The 21,575-nt window shown below is 35.8% G+C and overlaps 1 protein-coding gene across 5 annotated transcripts in view; it reads right to left on the reverse strand.

The window, feature by feature from the left end:
* The window catches only part of XRCC4 (X-ray repair cross complementing 4), a 109,476-nt gene that overhangs the window by 52,296 nt on the left and 35,605 nt on the right, over positions 1-21,575 (reverse strand). For all 5 annotated transcript variants that reach the window (XM_058169931.1, XM_058169930.1, XM_058169932.1 and 2 more), the window contains 3 exons: positions 15,158-15,324; positions 13,399-13,551; positions 7,711-7,814 (listed from right to left, as the gene is read on the reverse strand). In XM_058169931.1, coding sequence (XP_058025914.1) covers positions 7,711-7,814; positions 13,399-13,551; positions 15,158-15,324 — 424 coding nt within the window. The remainder of the gene's footprint in view (positions 1-7,710; positions 7,815-13,398; positions 13,552-15,157; positions 15,325-21,575) is intronic.

Below are 21,575 nucleotides of genomic sequence, written 5' to 3' on the forward strand. Positions count from 1 at the left end.
GACACTCCAGCTTTGCATACAGCATGGGAAAAAACACAGGAAGTGGCAGTTACCGGTTATAAGTCTTTGCTTGATTGGCGTACAGCGTGACACCAGGGGCCACTTTCATCGGTGGAAGAGGTCATTGTATCTCATTGGGCAGCTACCGCACACCTTAAGCTGGCCAGCCCCTAGTCAATAAGGTACTGCCCCGCCACAGTCTGTTAACCTCACAGGGTGCATGGGGTTTAGGGTCAAAGCCAACAAGCAGATCGGTAACTTTGCGCCATGCAGCAAACATAAGAAAACTTTAGCCCTAAAGTTGGGCACCTGGAATGTTCAGATAAGGACCCCTGGCCTCTCAGACGATTTACAAGAGATAGATGATGTAAGTAAGACAGCTGCCATTAACATGGAGTTGAGCAGGCTGCAGATGGACATCATTGCCCTTCAAGAGACAAGACTGTTAGACTCGGGATCAGTTAAGGAGAGAAACTTCTCATTCTTCTGGCAGGGAAAACCATCAAACTAGTCTAGGGAACATGGGGTTGGCTTCGTGGTCAGAAACACCCTACTAGGATCCATTACTCTACCTGCTGCAGGAAGTGAAAGAATTCTGTCCTTGCAGCTCCACTCATCAGCAGGGCTGGTTACTCTTATTAGCGCATATGCACCGACATTATCATCTTCAGTAGAATCCAAAGACAAATTCTACAATGATCTGGCTGCTATTAAAAAGAAAATCCCTGAGAAAGAACCACTGTTTATCCTTGGCGATTTTAATGCCAGAGTTGGAGCTGATTATAGTTTTTGGCCCACTTGTTTAGGTCAGTTCGGCGTTGGAAAGATGAACGAAAATGGCCAACGCCTACTGGAGTTTTGCTGCTACTATGGTTTTTGCGTTAGCAATACATACTTTAAAACAAAGCCTCAATACAGTCTCTTGGAGACATCCAAGATCGAAGCATTGGCACCAGCTGGACTTGATTCTTACCAGGCGCTCCAACCTCCCCAATATTACAATCACACGCAGCTATCAGGGTGCTATTGCAATACAGATCACTCCTTGGTGTGCAGCAGAATTAAACTGCAAACAAAGCGATTGCATCACTCAAAGAAGGAAGGAAGACCATGAATTGACATCAACAAGACACTCAATCAGGGCAAAGTGGAGGAATTTGAACAAGCACTCAAGGAAACATTCCCAGGCCCGGCTGAAGTAAATGCATCTGAACAATCGGAATATTTCAAGAATGCTGTTTATAACACTGTCTTGTCAGTATTTTGTAAGGAGACCAGAAAGACAGCAGATTGGTCAGAAACCCATTCGGAGGAGTTGATGCCAGCCATCGAGGAAAAAAGGAGCGCTCTAATTGCATATAAAGCCTGTTCCAGTGAGCGCAACCTATAGGTTCTGCGAGCTGCTCATAACAAAGTCCAAAATAAATGAACTTTTGCACGATATTCTCATTTTTTGAGTTTCACCTGTAGAAAGGGCTACATTTGAAAAGCATCAGCAAGCAATCCTGCAAAATACCACGCTGTCAAAATCCACTGAAATCTATGATCTATTATTTTAGTAATTCAAATCTGGACTAAGTCTTTTTTTCTAGACCCACTTCAAGATATCTAAATTCTTAGGATTTGGCTATTAGGTTTACTGACTATCGTTTACATTCAGGAGAAGCTGTTTTGAAGGTACTTTAACACATAAGACACTTGTCTGTTAATTATACAGATTAATTTCTGTCTTTATAGATTGTTCTATACAGATTTCTTCTGCCTTTATTCATGTCTTCCCTTCTTGAAAATATCCTTTAAAAACTTGCTGTATGATTCACACTCAGTTTTTTATGTTCTAAGTATATATAGTTCATCAGTAGTGGTAAGACATATACAATATAATGTTAATAAATAATGTTTTAGGTCCTTGAGAGGGTATCTTTGATTGGAAGATCCAGTATATTTTTTAAATGAATTAGGTAACATACCTATTCTCCAATAATCCTATTTCTGAGTTGATGTATACCTACTTCTGAAGTTTATTTCAGTAGCATTATATATTGAGATTATATAAAATTATTTCATTTAGGGCTTGAATATGTTTTAAGTTAACATGTTCTACAGCCAATTATAAATTCAATTCTAATATGATTTAGAGCCTCAAGAGAATTTGAGGAAATATAAAGAAAATAAGGAAACATAATAATCTGAGAAATGTTCAGTAGTCCAGTGATGTTTCCAATGCAGCTACATTTCACAGTTAATTAACCAAATTATTTTCTCCTTAAAGATCAGATTACTTGGCATGTACAGGCAGAGAGAAATCTATGATAAGTTTGAAACAATTAGAATGATACGAAGAAAGAAGATAGTATATTCTAAATATGGAGCTACATTTCTTCCTCTTTGACAAAAAGCATAAATACTTATTTTAAATAAAGGAGAAATTAACCAATTTGCTTAATTATAGAAAATGAAATAGCACTACAAAAACATCTGTACTGTTTCCAATAAAATATTTAACTGAGTTTATATACATACTCAAGTTTTGAAGAAAGAAGTATTTTACCACTGCAACAACTCTTTGCTCTTTTCAGTTGTATCACAAAAAGGGTATCTGATTTTCTTTATACCGGTAGTCATAAATATGATCTCATTCATAGCCCCAAATACTGTTGCCCCAAATTCTATTGTGTTTACACAGGAACTTCAGACCTGTTTTTCTAGTTTCCTACATGATAAACATTCAACTCCTAGAATATTTTGTTGAACAGCTTCCCGCTCAGCCAAGGGAGAAATGTTCTATGTACAGTCACACTAAATTTGTTCACCCAAGAGTTTCCATGCACTCTTTTATCTTTTGCCTATGCACTCCAAGGAAAGTAACTTGTTTATATAGTGCAGGTAATTCTATGCTTTGCCAGGCATCTTAAGTTAAATGGTCAATCTTTTTCAGGCCCGAGGGAAAGCTCAGCAGAACAGATTGAGTTGACAAGTCAAAGGTCAATCTATAGGGGCCCATGTTCTGATTCAAGTATGGATTCTCATTTAAGAGAAAGTCTTTTACTTTGCTGTTAGCCTCCATAGTTGCCTATTTAGTCTCAGATTAAGTTTTTTAATCCACCTCTGCTGACAAAGAAAATTTAAGGGTACTGATTTTAACTATTCCTTTGTTTCCTTGCTACAAAAGAATACCTGTTATTTTCTGCAACCTATTTTTATTCAAAACAGAAGTATATTGATTTTGCTAGCCAAGAATTCTAAACAGACAGTTAAAAAGCACCAAACTAATAGGAAGCACTTTTCGATTCTTTTAAGCCAATTTGCATTTATTGTTTCACGCTGAATTGATTTTGAAAAATGTTTCAAGTTCACCTAAAAGCTAAAGAGGAAGAATAGCAAATCCAAAAGAATTAACATCTCTATCCAGCATATGCTACATATGTGTATTTAAGGCAGCCTTAAATACAGTAATTCAGAATAAATGCAATGGGGACACTATGACAATATAAAGTATGACAATACTAAAAAGTATAGGAGTTTCTGAAAAGTTTCCAAATTGAAAAACATGGACTTCCATTGAAAAGATAATTAAATGATGTATAATATGTAAAAATAATTAATAATATGGCTTCAACTTTACTTCCAAAACCTGAATTGAAACATGCAGCCACATGACTCTTTAAAGTGTTTTTTCCTGGGAAGGGACGGCAGCATTAAGGACAACCACATGATCCAAGGAAAAGACATGGCTCTTTTAAAAAGCTGCAGATGCTTTAAAGCAGGGGTCTCCAACCTTGGCAACTTTAAGCCTGGTGGACTTCAACTCCCAGAATTTCCCAGCCAGCTTTGCTGGGGAATTCTGGGAGAATTCTGGGAATTGAAGTCCGCCAGGCTTAAAACTGCCAAGGTTTGAGACCCCTGCTTTAAAATGTGCTTCATTCACACTTCCACATACTTCAAATAAGTTTTCCAAATTAATTCTGAGGCCCTGTGAAGCTCTAAAGATGTTTTTTTTTTAATTCAGCTCTTGCTGATTTGCTTTCCTTCAAGATATTTTGGAACTGCAGTCTATTTACTGCATTGTTGTTGATAGTCATATCATCCACTTCAAGGAGCCTAGATCAACAGAATTTGTGTAGTAATGTTACAGTGCTTTTCTCTGTGCTTAATTGATATATCTAATGAGATCTCAGTAGTTAATCTTTAGAAAGTATCTATCTGACAATTTTGTGTTGATACCTGTAACCTTTAACTGGGCAAAACCTTTTGAATCAAATTACCTCAAACAGGCTAACTTACAGAATGCACTCAAAATCCAGGACCCATGACTCCTACGGAATTGAAAGTTGGCCAATTTTATAAAACATTTTATGATGTAAACATTATCATAAAGCAGTTTATGGCATAATTTAAAATGTCATAAAACATTTCCTGTGCTGATGTTTGACTCTGCTATACAGTTCAAATCAGATATCTCTGAATGTATTCCAAAGTGCTATTTATCTAGTATTAGAATAAATCTGCTGTCACATGGATAAACCTTATGTGTCCCTTTTGTTTTTATTCAGCTCCATCATATTTACCCTCTTTTTTATAACCATTCCACACCACATTCTGCTTGCCATAACCTGACCTTAACTTTTTAAAAAATCCCTAAAGACTGGAAATGATAAAAAGCAGTATTGTTATTTTGGATTTCTTTTGCTTCATTTCCTTTCTTTACATACATAAATATACCAATTTCATATACCAAGTGCCTTTGTATTCTGTTCAAGATGTAGAGGTAAAGTGAAAGGTCATTCAATTGTCCTATTCTTTCAACCTTGTAGTAAAGCCATATGGTCATAAGGTTAAAACACTTGCAGTACTGCCAGCTGAGCAGCCTAGTACTAGTGTGAGATTATCATTTATATTAATGGCTGTTGATTGCTTCCACCATTCCACACAGGTTTTTTAATGGTGGCGTCCACCTGCTAAATTGTATTCTCTGAGTACACAAGAGTTGAACCATTTGAATGAAGCTATAACAGGGTTAATAAAGGATAGAAAGGGAACCCTTGCACTAAAAAGTAGAGCTCTACTATCCTTATACAAATCTGACGCACTACTGCAATAGCACCGCTGTGTCAGTTCTGGCACAGCACAAACCATCAGGGATGGAGCACGCCCATACCAAGCTGAAATGCCCAATTAGCACCTCTCTGATCTTATCCAGTACTGATGTAATGAGTGATGAAGTGTCATGGATTTTATGAACCTTGAAATTGTCACTGATTTAAGGAGGGAAAGACCGTTTTAATACTGGGGCAGTTAACGATGGCTTAGTCTGACTCATGAACTCTGAAGGCAATGTCGTGGAAACATAGGAGAAAAAAATGTTTTGAATACACGTTGTGCTGCATTAGGTACAAATGTCAGATCTTGCGTTCTGAAATAAATGAAACCACTTTTTGAGATAAAATAATCAATTTTTAATTGCAATACCTCCTTAACTAACTTCACCATGATACTTTTATTTTTTGATTATCAAAAAACAGATAAACTTAATCAACAAATAATACAGTATTTTATTGGAGTAGGAGATTTGCATTGTTAAGAACTACTTCTACATAGCAAATTTAGATTGCAAAATGGAGAAAGAAAGAAACAAACCAAGCCTTTTAATTGCTGAAAATACAACCAAATCAATCTGTGAATAAGTACCAGACATGACTTAAAATAATGAATAGAGTGCTTTTATTACTAATGTATACCAAACAGAAAGACCTAAATGTTATGGGAAAGAATGACAGAAAAAGTAGGATAAAGTACTCTTTGCAAATCAAAGATCTGAGGATAATTTTGCCAAAAACATCTGTAACAGCCCAGTCTGAGCAACAATATATGTAAACAAAATAAACCAGCTTCCCAGAGGTACAATGCTTTGCCAAAGAAAGCAGAGTCAGGTAAAAGTTATAAACAGCTAAGAGACCTATAAACATTACACTCTAATTTGTTTTGAACACATGAGAGAGCACAATGATTTACAAAGAGTCTTGCAATTTAAGTTACCCACACATTGAGAGTCTGTTTCAAATCTACTTAGGACCAAATGTCAGAGCCCTGACATTGCTTCAACATTATTTATAGGCTTAAGAATTAATGTGAGAGCAATTTCCCTTGCAAGCTGCTAAGGAGGCTTCATTTATGTTCCCCCCCCACCAAATAACTATGTTCTTGATAATTTTGTTCACTGAAAGTCTTTGGTTGTTATGAGAGACTTTGGGGTATCAATTCGTGATTCAGAAAAGTAGTTCTTGACTTATGACCATTTGTTCAATGACCATTCAAAGTTACAACATGCTGAATGAAGAGACTTACAACCATGGTGGAAGTTATGGCTGTTGCTGTAAACAAAACTCAGCACTTGGCAGTCTGCCTGCACTGTGGGGAGGGGAGCTGCAACTCCCTCCACCTGCCAATTTCTCCATCATCTATGACCTTTTGGCATCCTACCATCCTGTGCTCCACCAACCCAGCTCATCTTTGCTTTCTTCTAGCTTCCGCTGAAAGCCAGCGTCAGAACATCCTGCATTCTGCAGCCAGGTCAGGCAAGAAGATTGCAAAGGTGAGCTGGGATGGCAGAGTGCAGGACAGCAGGGATCTTGGAGTGCAGGGTGGCAAGGGCAACTGGACTGGGCTGGGTGACTGTGGCTTCCCAGGATGTGGGAAGCAGCCCCAGAGCCTTGCATGATAAACAAAAGGGCAAAGATGGGGGGGCTTGGGGGTTCAAGCCCCCCATCTTTGCCCTTTTGTTTACCATGCAAGGTGAGAGGTGGGTGAGAGAAGTTGGAGGCAGTCTCTTATCTTACTGAGGTTCAAGGTTGGAAGGCACTGGGTGGGTCCTTGGCTAACAACCAGTAAAATTTGCTTAATGATGGCAACAGGAATTACCAGGGTTGTGACCACTAAGTGATGCAGTCCTGTGTTATCTTGCTTTATAACTACATTGCTTAGCAACTAAAATTCCAGTCCCTTGTGGATGGAGTACTTGTATTTGTATAAAGATAAAGTCAGGTCCCTCTAGCACGTATTTTCTTTTTCAAAATTTGCTGATTTTTTTCACTTTATCAAAAACATACAACACTAGAAAAAGGAACAGCTGAAATATCTGAGCAGAGAAATGTGTAGATGATATCTAAATTCCACTGGAAGAAGAGAAATTCTGCAACGATTTCCAGTAGTCTACTACAACTTTTCCAGTCCTGTTACTAGAAAAGCCAAACCTAAGTTCTCTGAAGATTAAACTAAAAAGTAGAAGTTAGGGAAAGAGGATTTCACAATAAAAATGTCCTTTGGCCATCTGTCTCAAAATCAATGAAAAAACAATTACTTCCTCCTGATAATTAAAAAAAAATGAAGCAAATTATTTCACCAAATTAAATATGAAGCTAAAAGGGAAAAAAGTCAATGAATTCTCTGCCTGTCAAGAAAGCTATTTTTTTCGAGTTCAGTTCTTTTTCACTACATGTGTATACTGAGTTCCCATTAATAATCATCAATTCAAGAGCGTAATCAGTCAGTCTTTAATTAAGTCCAGGACTGACTAGATGGTTCTTCTTTCAGTCTACTATACTTTTTGTAACCATTTCCAATTCTATAATGTTCTATCTCAATGCACAGCTTTGAATCAATTAAAATGGATGGTTGTAATGACATCACTGTAAGCAACTTGGTCTACCTTACTTGACTCTGATGTTGTCAGTTGTATTAAATTTTCACTTTCTTCATCAGTACTTCCTTCATAATTTTCTTTTTCAACTGTACTTTTTGAAGCAATTACTGTGTCCCTAGAAAAATACAAAACTTTATCAAAATACACCAATATTGTAGAATGCCTTAATAGAAAAAAGGAATGGTTTTAATTAATCTTATTTTATAATGCTGAATAACATTCGTAATAGTAAATTATTTTAGAAACACATTTCTTGATGGGGACTAAAAATTGAGAAAAGTGATTTGTGTCATTCCCACCATTCTGACATTCAAGAAACTATTGAAGGTTGTATCATCTTCCTTCCTTCCTTCCTACCTGTTTACCTACTCACCTACCTACCTACCCTGCTACTAATATTTACAGATCCCTCACATCCAGGACATAAGCTGTTTCAACTCCTACCCTCAAAACGACGCTATAGAGCACTGCACAACAGAACAACTAGACACAAGAACAGTTTTTTCCCGAAGGCCATCACTCTGCTAAACAAATAATTCCCTCAACACTGTCAAACTATTTACTAAATCTGCACTACTATTAATCTTCTCATAGTTCCCATCACCAATCTCTTTCCACTTATGACTGTATGACTGTAACTTTGTTGCTGGCAATCCTTATGATTTATACTGATATATTGACCATCAATTGTGTTGTAAATGTTGTACCTTGATGAACATATCTTTTCTTTTATGTACACTGAGAGCATATGCACCAAGACAAATTCCTTGTGTGTCCAATCACACTTGGCCAATAAAAATTCTATTCTATTCTATTCTATTCTATTCTATTCTATTCTATTCTATTCTATTCTATTCTATTCTACCTTAGTTGTAAGTCACAGAGTTATTTCGGAGTTGAGGGTAGGGAAAGGGTCTATAAATTAAATAAATAAGTGAAAGGAATAGAGAACACACATTTTATTATATATTTTATTTGTTACTCTTGAACTTTTCACTCTTTTTCCTTTCAAATTCATTATATTCCCACATTCTATTTTCTTTTCCTAATCTCCATTTTCAATTTTATAAAAATGTTTTAATAGCTGTTGTCCCACTGCCAATTTGAGACATTCAAAGCCATGAAAGTCAATGTTAGTCCCATTTGTCTAAATGTTACCACTAATGCTGACAGATGCTGGTTCTCATTAAACTTTTAATATCTTATCTATGACACTGTTGTATGTTTTCTTCCCAATTTATGGCACAGCAAAACTCTGTATATAACATTTCTATAATATTAAATCAAACTTTGCAATCATTCAGTGCCCTGGAGGAAAAGTAAGTATATTTTGGTGCATGCCAAATTTATTCTAACATGAAAGATTAACCAGTGAGATAAAAGTATTTTCCAATAACTAAATTCTATAGAGATGATGCTATGGTATGTTATCAGGAATCCTATTATATAAATTCTCACACTATATATTTAAATAGAAATAAAAGCAAAACAAAGTAGTTATGTTAATCATAAAAATGTCATATTAAAAAATATCTCAAGGTCACAAGCATATGCAGGTTCTACAGAGCAATATATATATATATATATATATATATATATATATATATATATATATATATATATATATATATATATATATATTGCTCTGTAGAACCTGCATATGCATAATTTATATAATTTATATAAATTTATATATATGTTTTCTGAGGTTTTCGCGGGTGTTTGTATATAGGTCTTTGGTTATTCGGGTTTTCTTCCGCGTAAAATTGGAAGTGTCTTGGCGACGTTTCGACGAAGTCTCATTCGTCATCTTCAGGCTTCAGCTTCGTGCTTCTGGGAGCAATGTGTGATTGCAGCTGTTTCTTCCTTTTTAACTGCTAGTGGGGGTTTGAACTGATTGGGTGGGAGCTTGGCTGTGCTCTGATTGGATGGGGGGTTTTTTGTGCTCTGATTGGCTGGGGGTGTGTCCTGTTTGAGTGGGGGTTTGGTTGTGCTCAGATTAGTCTGAGTTGCAGGGGGATTTGAGCTGGTGAGCTGCACTGCTGCTGTTTGGCTTCGTGTTCATGGTCGTGCTACATCTTCGTAGTGGGTGTCAGTCTGCTGCATGTATGGATTGGAGGGGTTTGAAATGGCTAATGTTGCAGCTGCGGTCTGGCTTCTGGTCCTTGGTCATGCTTCCTGATCAGTGTGGGTTTGGGTCTGCTTTCTGGGTGTGGTGGTGACATCCTGTGTGGACCTAGACCAAAATGCTTAGCTGACGAACAACACCGAAAAACCGAACTACACACTCTCACAAACGTACTAACATCCAATGGATTCCAGAGAAATAAGATTACCAAACTAATCCAAAAAGAACCCCCCACTAAAACCCAAGACAGAGAACAAGAAAACGGCACAGCCCTCCTCCCATATATAAAAGGCACCACAGACAAAATCAGCAAGATCCTCCACAAACATAACATCAAGACAGCATTCTGCACAAACCAAAAAATATCCACCATCCTAAGAAACCCCAAAGACAAAATTGAGTTAGAAAATCAAGGAGTATAAGAAATCCCATGCACCACCTGCCCCACCACATACATCGGACAAACCAACAGAAGAATAAGTGCACGCATTGAAGAACACAAGAACTCAGTCAAAAAAGAAGAACCAACTTCTTCCCTGGTCCAACACCTTAAAGCCACAGGACACGATATTGACTTTAAAAAGACCAGAACTATCGCCAAAACTGAACACTTTAACAACAGAATAATCAGAGAAGCCATCGAGATAGAAAAACGCCCACACAGCATGAACAAACGAGATGATACCTCCCGCCTACCAGCCATTTGGAAACCCGCCCTTATTGACAAACGAGTCCTCAACACGAGGAATGACACCAGACCCACACTCACGAGGTCCACACAGGATGTCACCACCACACTTCCACCCAGAAAGCAGACCCAAACCCACACTGATCAGGAAGCACGACCAAGGACCAGAAGCCAGACCGCAGCTGCAACATTAGCCATTTCAAACCCCTCCAATCCATACATGCAGCAGACTGACACCCACTACGAAGATGTAGCACGACCACGAACACGAAGCCAAACAGCAGCAGTGCAGCTCACCAGCTCAAATCCCCCTGCAACTCAGACTAATCTGAGCACAACCAAGCCCCCACTCAAACAGGACACACCCCCAGCCAATCAGAGCACAAAAAAAACCCCATCCAAGCTCCCACCCAATCAGTTCAAACCCCCACTAGCAGTTAAAAAGGAAGAAACAGCTGCAATCACACATTGCTCCCAGAAGCACGAAGCTGAAGCCTGAAGATGACGAATGAGACTTCGTCGAAACGTCGCCAAGACACTTCCAATTTTACGTGGGAGAAAACCCGAATAACCAAAGACATATATATATATATATATATATATATATATTGCATGTAAGTATGCATTGTAAATATTATCTCCAGAAATGTTTTTGATTATATATATTAACATCACTGTATGTTGAAGTCGATGTAATAATAAAAACAAACATAAACATAAGAAATTAAGTGGTCTCATGGCTAAATTTAATGTTTATTTAAATCCCATTTATATATTTAAATTCAAAAATTTCATCCCAAGGCAAGACTTAACCAAAGTTGATCCATGGACATAATTTTATTTAAGTAAAGACATTCTTAGGGTAATTATGCAAATATTTTATTGGCAACAACATGGAAGTTTTGGCCATTGGTTTTTTCTAGTCTTTAAAAAAAAGGCAATTATTATATACACAACTAAATGAAATCACAGCTGCCTTTTCTTGGTGTTGGCCTTCATACTCATCAAATTCTTCCTGAGAATCTAAGATGTCATAATGTATTGGCAAAGTATTTGTGTGGATCTAAGCAATATGGACTTCTGTAACTGACAGATAGAAATTTTGCCAATGTGCAGATTATCTAAGTACCTCCAAGATTTTTTGGTATAATGCCCAGTGCCATTTTTACAATTATGAATTGACATATTTTCAAGCAATCAGTCCTGTTCACTTTCTTTCAGAATTTTAGTTTCTAAATTCAGGAAGGGAGAAAACTTCATTCTGAAACACAACATGAAAGAAAGGCCTAGCTCCGTGATGGTGAACCTATGACATGCATACCAGAGGTAGCACGTAGTACCCTCTCTGTGGGCATGCAAGCCGTAGTCCCAGTTCAGCTCTGCCGTGCTCTGCGTGCATGCTCCCGCTGGCCAGCTGATCTTCAGGTCTCTGCCGTGCATGCGTGGGGACGGGGTACATGTGAGGGGATACATGTGCATATGTGTGAGGGGTGGGGGCATGTGGAGGCTGCATCCACATGCATGGGGAAGAGGCACATGCATGGGGGCCACACACACATTGCATTTTGGGGCTTCGCATGTGCGCACACTTTTGAGCACTCAGTCTGGAAAAGATTAGCCATCACTGGCCTAGCTGTACTGTACTGATGGAAAAGAAGGATCCTTCTAGCCAGGCTTTTCTTTCATACCAGAATAATGGGGCCAACTTCCACATGCCCGCCTTCCAAAACCTCATAAGAAAGCCATACACAATTTAGACAAGACCACATGCTCCTTGGGCAAAAGGCAGCTGTAGCCTCAGGAAGAAGGTATGCCTCATGAGCAGTGGCAGGAGGAAGACAGCAAAGGTCAGTTGGAGGCAGCAAGGCCAGCAGGTCCAGAGTGACAATGCCTGCAGGGTTAGTGAGATCAGGGCAACTAAAAGGGCAAAGATGGGGTGGGGGAGGAGCTAGCAGTCATAAGTGTGGGCCGGCTACCAAGCACCTAAAATTTTAATCACATGACTGCAGGGGTGCTACAATAGCTGAAATGTCAGGGACCAGACATATCTACCACTTGTTCAGCAATGCCATAACTTCAAAAGGCCATTGAATGAATGGTTAAACCCACAAACTACCTGTATTTATTCCATTTATAGGTATTGACCTCTGGGTGACTCTTATCGTATTCCTAAAAGATGGAGAGTACAGATGTAGCTTCTACAAAGAACATCTTAAATACTTTCAAAATGTTCTGATGCGTGTTACATATAAAGCTTTGGGCTTGGAAAACAGATTACAGTATGGTCCTAATATCATTAGCATTATAATACTATCGTTACTGAAGACTCCGCACATTTAGTAGTTTGAATTATTTATAAATATAGAGGGGCTTTATCCAAAAGCCATCTGTTTTCTTTCAGCTGGAAACAAATCTTTAAATCTTAAGAAAAATGGCCACTTTTAGGCCCCATTGTTAAATTCAATTGCATCAACACAAGATGTAGGATTTTTTAAAAAATGAATTTACAGGGAATAAACTTTATCTTCAATTAGTATGCTCTAGCAGTCACAGACCCATAAATAGATCCCTTGCAAGAGAAAATTGTTTGTAGATTTCATTTCTCATTAACTAATTATTTTTTAAATAAATAAATGCAGTTTAATAAATAAATTAAACAGATTAAATTATTAAATACAATGCTTCAAATATACACTACAATTAATGCATCATTCCATGCATGAGAATGAATTGCTAAAGTTCTTCTATAGAACTAAGTAATACATTACTTCATTTCAAGGATACACAGTCCTTGAACTTTGAAGCCTGCACAAGATAGAGAACAGAGCTACATCTATTTCATGCATGATGTTTACTTAGTGGAAGGAAAATAATAAATTATACCCTGCTTGTGCAGTTTCCGGTACTGTTTCTTCTACTTCTTTTAAATGTTTCTGTAAACTTCTTATTTTTGCTTTCTTTTCATTGAGGACCAAGACAAATCGCTTATAAAGATCAGTTTCCAGTTCTTCTTTAGCTTCAACACATTTTTGTAATCTTAAAAATAAATGCCTCTGTTAATTGCATAATAAAGAATAAAAGAGATTTTTTAAAAAACAAAAACAAGAAATACAGAGACCTTCCTAAGAAGCTTAAACCAAAGTCATGGAGTATGGCAGAAATGATGACAGAGAATAGAACCACAACTATAGCAGGAAAATTATTTGATTATGATTTCATTATAGACACAAATATTATACATATTTATTGACTTTACATTTGGGAGAGGTAATTATTTTAATAGAATATCAAAGATACATGCTGAATTTTTAAATAACGACTTACGAAAAAATCTGAAAATATTCAGACTCATACTGAACATTGTCAGTTTATTTGCACAATCGATATTGCTAGCATGCATACTGCTAGGATCTTGAAAGTAAAGCATCATCTTCTAGCATCTTATTTGCTGCAACAATACCTTTCGATCCGTCAATGTCCCAGTGGACAGAAAGCATCCTGAAAGCTAGTTTGCCTACCAGTAAATGAATTTGGGATTAAATCCACCCGTGATAGCAGCTCTTTTATAAATAGATCATTTTGTTAGTGCTGCCACATGTGTATCAGGTCCATATGGACTCTTGTTCTGCTGTAGTCTCATTAACTAGAAAATCAAAGTATTACCAAACTTTATAGAAGTGCAATCATTTGTCATGCTACTAAACAAGCACTAAAACCTTGTATCTACATATAGTAATTGCAAGTTGTTATTGCTGTTGTGAATTTAGCCATCAAAACATCTATCCACAATAGGAACTAAATATATCTGATATAATACTAGGGTGTGTGTGTGTGTGTGTGTGTGTGTGTGTGTGTGTGTGTGTGTATGTGTGTGTGTGTGTGTGTCTGTCTGTCTGTCTGTCTGTCTGTGTATTATATCACAATCCTACATGCATAATCCTACAAGTAAATGCAAAATGCAATGTGGAATTGGAATACTGTCATAGAATTTGGTACTTCAGTCTTCCAGTTTAAACGCACATTTCTTCTTGTACATTAAATGATTAAATCCATTTAAAATTTTTATTTATATCAAATAGATTTGAGTCCTTGCACAGTAGTCCATGTCAAAATGTTAGAAAACATAGCTTTTACAGCTTTATCTACTAAATAACTTCATAATCCTATGATTTGAATATTTAATAGCTAATAAATAATTAAACTAATTTAAATGCAAATGACTGGATGTCATTACTGCGGAGATCAATTCAGTAAATCTTGCTAGAAACATTAGAGCTACTAATCAAATACCTGAAAAACTTCTGTACATAAATTAAGTTTTAATTAGTTGGGGGAGTGGTAAGAAGGAATAGCCTAGAAATGATAAAAATGCCAGCAATTTATCAATAAATATCTCTGTGCAATATATCCTAGGAAGATTCAAAATTTTCAGTACTTAAACAGTGGGAAAATTTACTTCTATGTTTTCACTGGTGGATATAATCCAACAAAGGTCATATCCAACTGATTTAAATTAACTTTAAATCAGCTTTATTAATCCCTGGTTTAGTAAATAAGCATTATATTCACATAATAAAAAGTATGAGGGAATCATAAAAAAGTAAAAAAAAAAATAACCTGTGAATATTATTTTTCAACTTACTGGTCTTGCATGTCATCCAGATCACTCAGAAGCCTTTCATTCTCTTTTTGTAGATGATCATTTTTGGCATGCAGTTCTTTTACACAATCTAGGCAATAGGTAATCAACTCTCTAATGATTTCAGATGAGTTTGTAACTTTCTGTAATATCAATGATCCAAGTCGAAACTGGGACAAAAGAAAGTAAACATTATTTGAATATAAAAGGCCCTGAAATACATTTATACATCCATTTTACAAGACAAAAGGGGACGGAAAGCACTGAATGTTTATCTGATTATTTCTCCTAATTACCTAATGTATCAGTACTGATTTTTCAACTTAGGTGAGGGGGAAATTTGTTAGTACACTTAGTCATTTTAAAAATATCTATAACTGACATTAAAAATTGAAAGCTTTGTTGATGTTGGATGGAAAAGATGGATTCTTAGAATACAAGAAAATATATTAGATTTATTTTCAATGGAAGATTAACTACACAAGTAATCAGTCAGTCAACAAAATACAATTTCAATCTTTCTCCATGTTGTATTTTTGTGCTTCATTGCTAATAACATCAATGTGTGTTTATAGACAATGTTTAAATTTGATTCATTTCATTCTAATTGTCATAATTTCCTCCCAACTCTCCACAGTTTCATGGTTTAGGCATAATATTATCAAAACTAATTAGAAGATACATAAAAATACTTTAACAAAAAAGTGAAAACCAAGCAGTTACAATTTTAGATATATATATTTCACTAATGCAAACATTATTTAAATACTTGTGTATTTCTAATACACAATGACCTTATTTTAATTTTTTGTACTCTGTATGAATAAGTTCTTTATTTTATTGTATTTGTCTATACAAAGCCTACATCTACAGGCAATCTTCTTATAAATAGAAAGTGCAATAAGGTCTTTAATGGTGCACCATTGTGAAACTTGAAAAAACAGGTTAGAGACAGATTCTCATAAATAAAATCTACATGGTTGCTAAGAGTAAAAAAATGATGTAATCAATCAGTCAATCAATCACTAACCTAGCAAGATACAATGAATATGAAGGAAGCTGCTGCATACCTCTCCCCCCACCACCCAGTCTCCAAATAAAACCCTTCTTTGAGAGCATCATCAACAATGCTTAGGTATTGGTTTATTAACATGGTAATAAACATCTCATCTATAAAGTTCATTATCATCATATGTAACAGTTATCAAATTAGAGAGGATTAAATGAGGATTAAACAAGTTCATGGAGAATTGAGCTGCAGGGACTAATGGATATTTCTGGAATATAGGCAACTTGCTTTGAATAATAGCTAATAACCATTAACAGGAAAGGAAAGATATGTTTTTCTGTCTTCATGAACGAGCCTACTGGACGCATCTGACTGGCCAATGTGTCACATAAAATGCGGCACCAGATTCACCTTGATTCAGCAGGTATCTTCCTGTATTGTATACTATATTATGGCCTTATGGCTATATTATAGGTAGTCTTTAGTGAGTGCCTAATTTAGCAACCATTTGCAGTTACATCAATGATGAAAAAGTAACTTCATGATCAATCCTCACATTTATGATCTTCACAAGCAGGTAAAGGAAAGCTGAAGTAAGATCATAAGCAGAATTGCAGTTTCACCTAGCAATAGCTTTGCTTTAATGACTAAGTTTTTTTTTTAATTATTTGCATTTATATCCCACACTTCTCCGAAGACTCAGGGCGGCTTACACTATGTTAAGCAATAGTCTTCATCCATTTGTATATTATATACAAAGTCAACTTATTGCCCCCAACAATCTGGGTCCTCATTTTACCTACCTTATAAAGGATGGAAGGCTGAGTCAACCTTGGGCCTGGTGAGACTTGAACCTGCAGTAATTGCAAGCAGCTGTGTTAATAACAGACTGTCTTAGCAGTCTGAGCCACCAGAGGCCAGTTACAATTGTGATTGCTACATACAGAATACCAGTATCTTACAACATGGCCCACTCTGCAACCAAGTTGTAAGTACCCCCAGGGAGGTCTGTCATAACTTTGAACAGTCGCTAAGCAATCGGTTGTAAGTCAAGTACTATCTGTAATGTTTCAAGCAGAAATGCTTCACTCATGTTAATATGCCTTTTTAAATGGTTTCTGAGGCCCTAGCAAATAAGTCTTCATTTGAAAGAGGGAAAACAAAAGAGCTTGACTCCATGCAGACTCTGTTTACATATTATGTGTTAATATACAGGGCAAATTGATCAAACAGTTACTTCTCTCTTTCGTATATTACCCCATGTAAGAATTACCAAGTAATAAGCAATCAGGTACAAATATGAGACTACAAACAGTTTGGATAACCATTTTAACTGATACTGCTACAATTTAATTGCTAGATATAAATTTAGCCTTGCTATCATGCTTTTGAAATAAGGATGAAGTTGGCAGAACAATATGATTAATAGTTTTAGCATTTTAAAAAGCCAAGTAGCATAGCATATCATAATATGCATGGTGCACATAAATTGAAGCATGTTAATGCTACTCTCAGTAACCCAATATTCATAAACAGATTGACATCAAGAAAATTTATGAAACACATATGAAATGTCTAGAGTAACTGTTAAGTATTCAGACACCATGTTTTGAGAACTACTTCCTTCTTGAGTTGTTGCCCTTTTACTTTCAAAAGTCATGGAAATTATATATGTTTTTCAAATCTACACTTGGCATTGATCTGACAATATAAATACAGTGATTTTATTTATTTTATAGAAATTATTATCAACAAAGAGCAGGGTTTTTTTTCAATGACAGTAATTGAAATCATATCCTTCTAGAATTTGTCAGAATGTTAGACGTTTCAGCTATTGAAGGCAAAGAGTTTTTCTATTCTGCTGTTTGACTCCAAGGTTGGAAATTCATAAGAATAAGCATGAGATAATGCCTAGACTAAGGCAAAATATGCAAGTTTCTAAAAAAGCACTAAAAATATTTTGCCCTCACGTGCAATAGCGCTATTCTCATTCTCAAATAATACAGCTGGTTTTCTTAATATAGACTCATTTTTGGAAACTGAAGTCCAAAATCATCCCTAGCTAAATGTAACTAACAAATTACTTTTAAATCACATATAAAAACAAAAATTTATTGATATATTCAGGAATTTTACAATATGGCAAAGCTTAATTTGGATTGCAATTAGTGTATTTAACAGCTATGACACTGGCAACATCCTCTCACACCTCAATTTATTCCCTTACTGAGCTCCAGTCTCAATTGACTGCAATGCCTAGAAGTTATTCTTCTACTTAAAAATGTTTTTCAGAATACTATCGTCCTTAAATACAGTTATTGGCAGAAAATCTCTTTACAGTCTACTGTCTGTCTGTTTACATAATAAACCTGCGTTTCAACTAGAACATTTCTAATTAACCAGGAATAACATTACACACTGTTTAGAAAGAACAAGTGAAGTTAAACAATAGCAGAAGGAAAAGTTTCCCTCCTTCCTGTGATAAGAGATTGTGAGTTATAAGAAGGCAGAGTTCACTTCTGAGACCCCAAAATCCAATCATATATGTCCTCAATATGGGTCAGCAACGTATTGCAAAAAGAAAAACAGGTGATACTGAGAACACTTCCACCAAAACACAGATATAACCATAAAAAGTGTACACTCCAAATTTACCATCCAGACTTTACTTTTTTCTAAGTAGTTTTAGTTGGCAACATACATTAGATTTGGCTTCCAAGTGCTCTATCTACAGTATATCCTTTCCCCTGCCAAAAAAAATTCTTAGTCCTGATAAAGTTATTTATTCTATGCCATTAGACTTGAAGACCATAGTCTTTTCCTCTTTTACTGCTTGGTATCTGTTGGCTATTCTTCTTAATGTGGGCTTTCCATTTTTGACTGCCATGGATTTAACATATTTGATACATTAAAAAACAACAACTGCTATTTCTTTTAAAATCCTCTGAACCATTAATGGTCACAATAACTTGCATCACATAATTCTACGAATTATATTAACAGAACAGATTTCCCTTGCCCCAATTCCTCCAGATATGGGAAAGCTGAAAGTGGCAGTCCCAGCAAAACCAAAAGGCGCCCAGCAGGAGGAGAATTAAACACTGCCAATAAATCAAAGGAAGGCACTGATTTTTCACTCTTAAAGGCAAAACAAGCATAGGATACTTGAATCACTTAATTCAAAGACAAAGTTTTCATCTAGTTGGAACTAAATGCATTTCCCATATACATGTTTAAGTTGGGTCAGAGCTAGTAGTTTCCCAGTTCTAGACAAAGAAGATGCTTCCCCACTTTTCCATCATCACAGGATATATGAGAAATGCTGACAAAGCTTAGGTGAATCCAAAGTCTAACATTGCAATGGTGAAAAATATTTTAATGCCATTATGAATATTACATTTTATCATGCCATTTTCCCATCCTTTATACCCAACACACTATTTACTTTTGATAAGCAATATTAATGCAAACCGTAGAAAAAGAGAAAGAAGTAGTAAGCCAAGGAAAATAGGGGTAAGAAGGTAAATAAGGTAAGAAAAAGATTTATAATTAAAATTAATTTGCAATAAAAACATTCTTATATCTCTCCACACTTTTCACTTGCAAACCATGCTTGCTTCTGTCATGTTTATATATCACTTCATGCATTGCCCTTTGTTTTAAAATTTTTCACATTCTTTTTTTAGGAATTCGTATAACATGCAACTTTATTTATTTCCTTTATTTCTTTTGGAATTCAAATGTCATTCTCTCCAGAAGATCAAACCATCCCAACCTGTTTCTTTTGTGTTGGCCACTCATATAAGTAAAATATCAAAAGATATATTACCCAAAGAATACTAATGCTCTCTGATGGTATCAGCTTTATCCCGAAATCCTTTCACAAATTTACCTATTTCTGGTAGGTTATCAGATTTGGAGCTAACCTGGTCTCATTTTCTGGAAATGAGGGATGAAATTCCTCTGGCAATATTCAAAATTTGGCATTTATTTCTAGACTAATGATCCTTGATCTTGCTCAACTATTTGGGTCTTTACAAGAGCAGTTCATTTCCTTTTCTTTTTATACTACCAGACTGATTAATTTTTCTAGAGATCTTGAAAGTTTGCAGACTCTTTTGAAATATGTAGATTCTTGCTAAATTAGATTTTAATCCTTTTTGTGTCATTTATTTACTGTTAACATGTTGGCTTTTAAATTACTTAGATGACCACCATCCGATGCCAAGAGTATTTTAAAAAAAATCGAATGGATCCAGATAAATAAGAGGATTTTTGCCACAGAAATATAATTTTTCATTTCTATAGATACATTTAGCACTCTCCTAAATGATATTTCTGAAAGTGGAGCTACTGGGCACCCTTTGGAATGGTATTTTATGCAGCATTGAAAGGAACTATATTGAACTCTTTCTCTTCACAGTTTTCTGGAACCAAATAATTATATTGTGAAAAACACAATATTAAATATTTAGGTTTATGAAAGTTCATATTCAAGCAAATAGATAATGTTAAATGTTATATAACTTATAATTATATATGTATTAATATATTTATTAATAATAAATATGTTAAGAACATACTGAATATTTTTAGAGTTGGAAATAATAAAAAGGTAGGCATTTTAGAATTTGCTTGATTGATTTACATACCTATTTATCTTATACCTTATAACTCTGGGTGGCTGATAAACAGACAACCCCCCCCATGCAGAAATTCCCAGCATCCCCCAAAAGAACATTTCTCATGCATCAGCTACTCTACTGGGCTCTAGCCTTACTCTGCTCTGATGCTTGTGGAAAAAGCCAGCTCTTCTTTCTGGAAAGCTGGGAGGTTAGGGGCCTGTCTCATCTTAAGGGAAAGGGTGTTCCAGTTGCCAATATGATTAATTAGAAAATTTATATTCAATGGAGTTTACTTGTTAGTGCACATGTATTCAAAATTTATGATACTGAAACTGTTAAGTTCGGGAAGTAACGAGGCTGGAGACCAGGGTAGTGACAACAGCTCTTTAATATATGGTGAACCCAGCAACCAGGCTGGGGAAAAACCTCTCCTTATATACAGTTCAACCGGCGGCTTTAACCAATCAGCAACGTGCTTGTTTCCCGCCAAAACCATTTAAAGATACATTACAGAAACTCCATAAAATAATAAATGAATTTATGATTTCTCCATGGATAAAAGTAAATGATAAATAAATAATGCAATATTTAAATAACTGAAGAAAACTACAGCAATTTATGCATAGATTTTCACTTATGGCTAGATCCTCCAAATTGCCTCTGGATTTGAATCTCAGCAGCAGGTTTCACCAGTTCACAAGTGAATTTATATACAGCACTCCCACTTTTCCCATACAGATAGACGCTTTAAAAATATTTCAACTCTCCATCCTAAATTACTTCTCAG

The sequence above is a fragment of the Ahaetulla prasina genome, chromosome 2 (genome assembly GCF_028640845.1).
Source record: "Ahaetulla prasina isolate Xishuangbanna chromosome 2, ASM2864084v1, whole genome shotgun sequence".
Taxonomy (NCBI): Eukaryota; Metazoa; Chordata; class Lepidosauria; order Squamata; family Colubridae; genus Ahaetulla; species Ahaetulla prasina.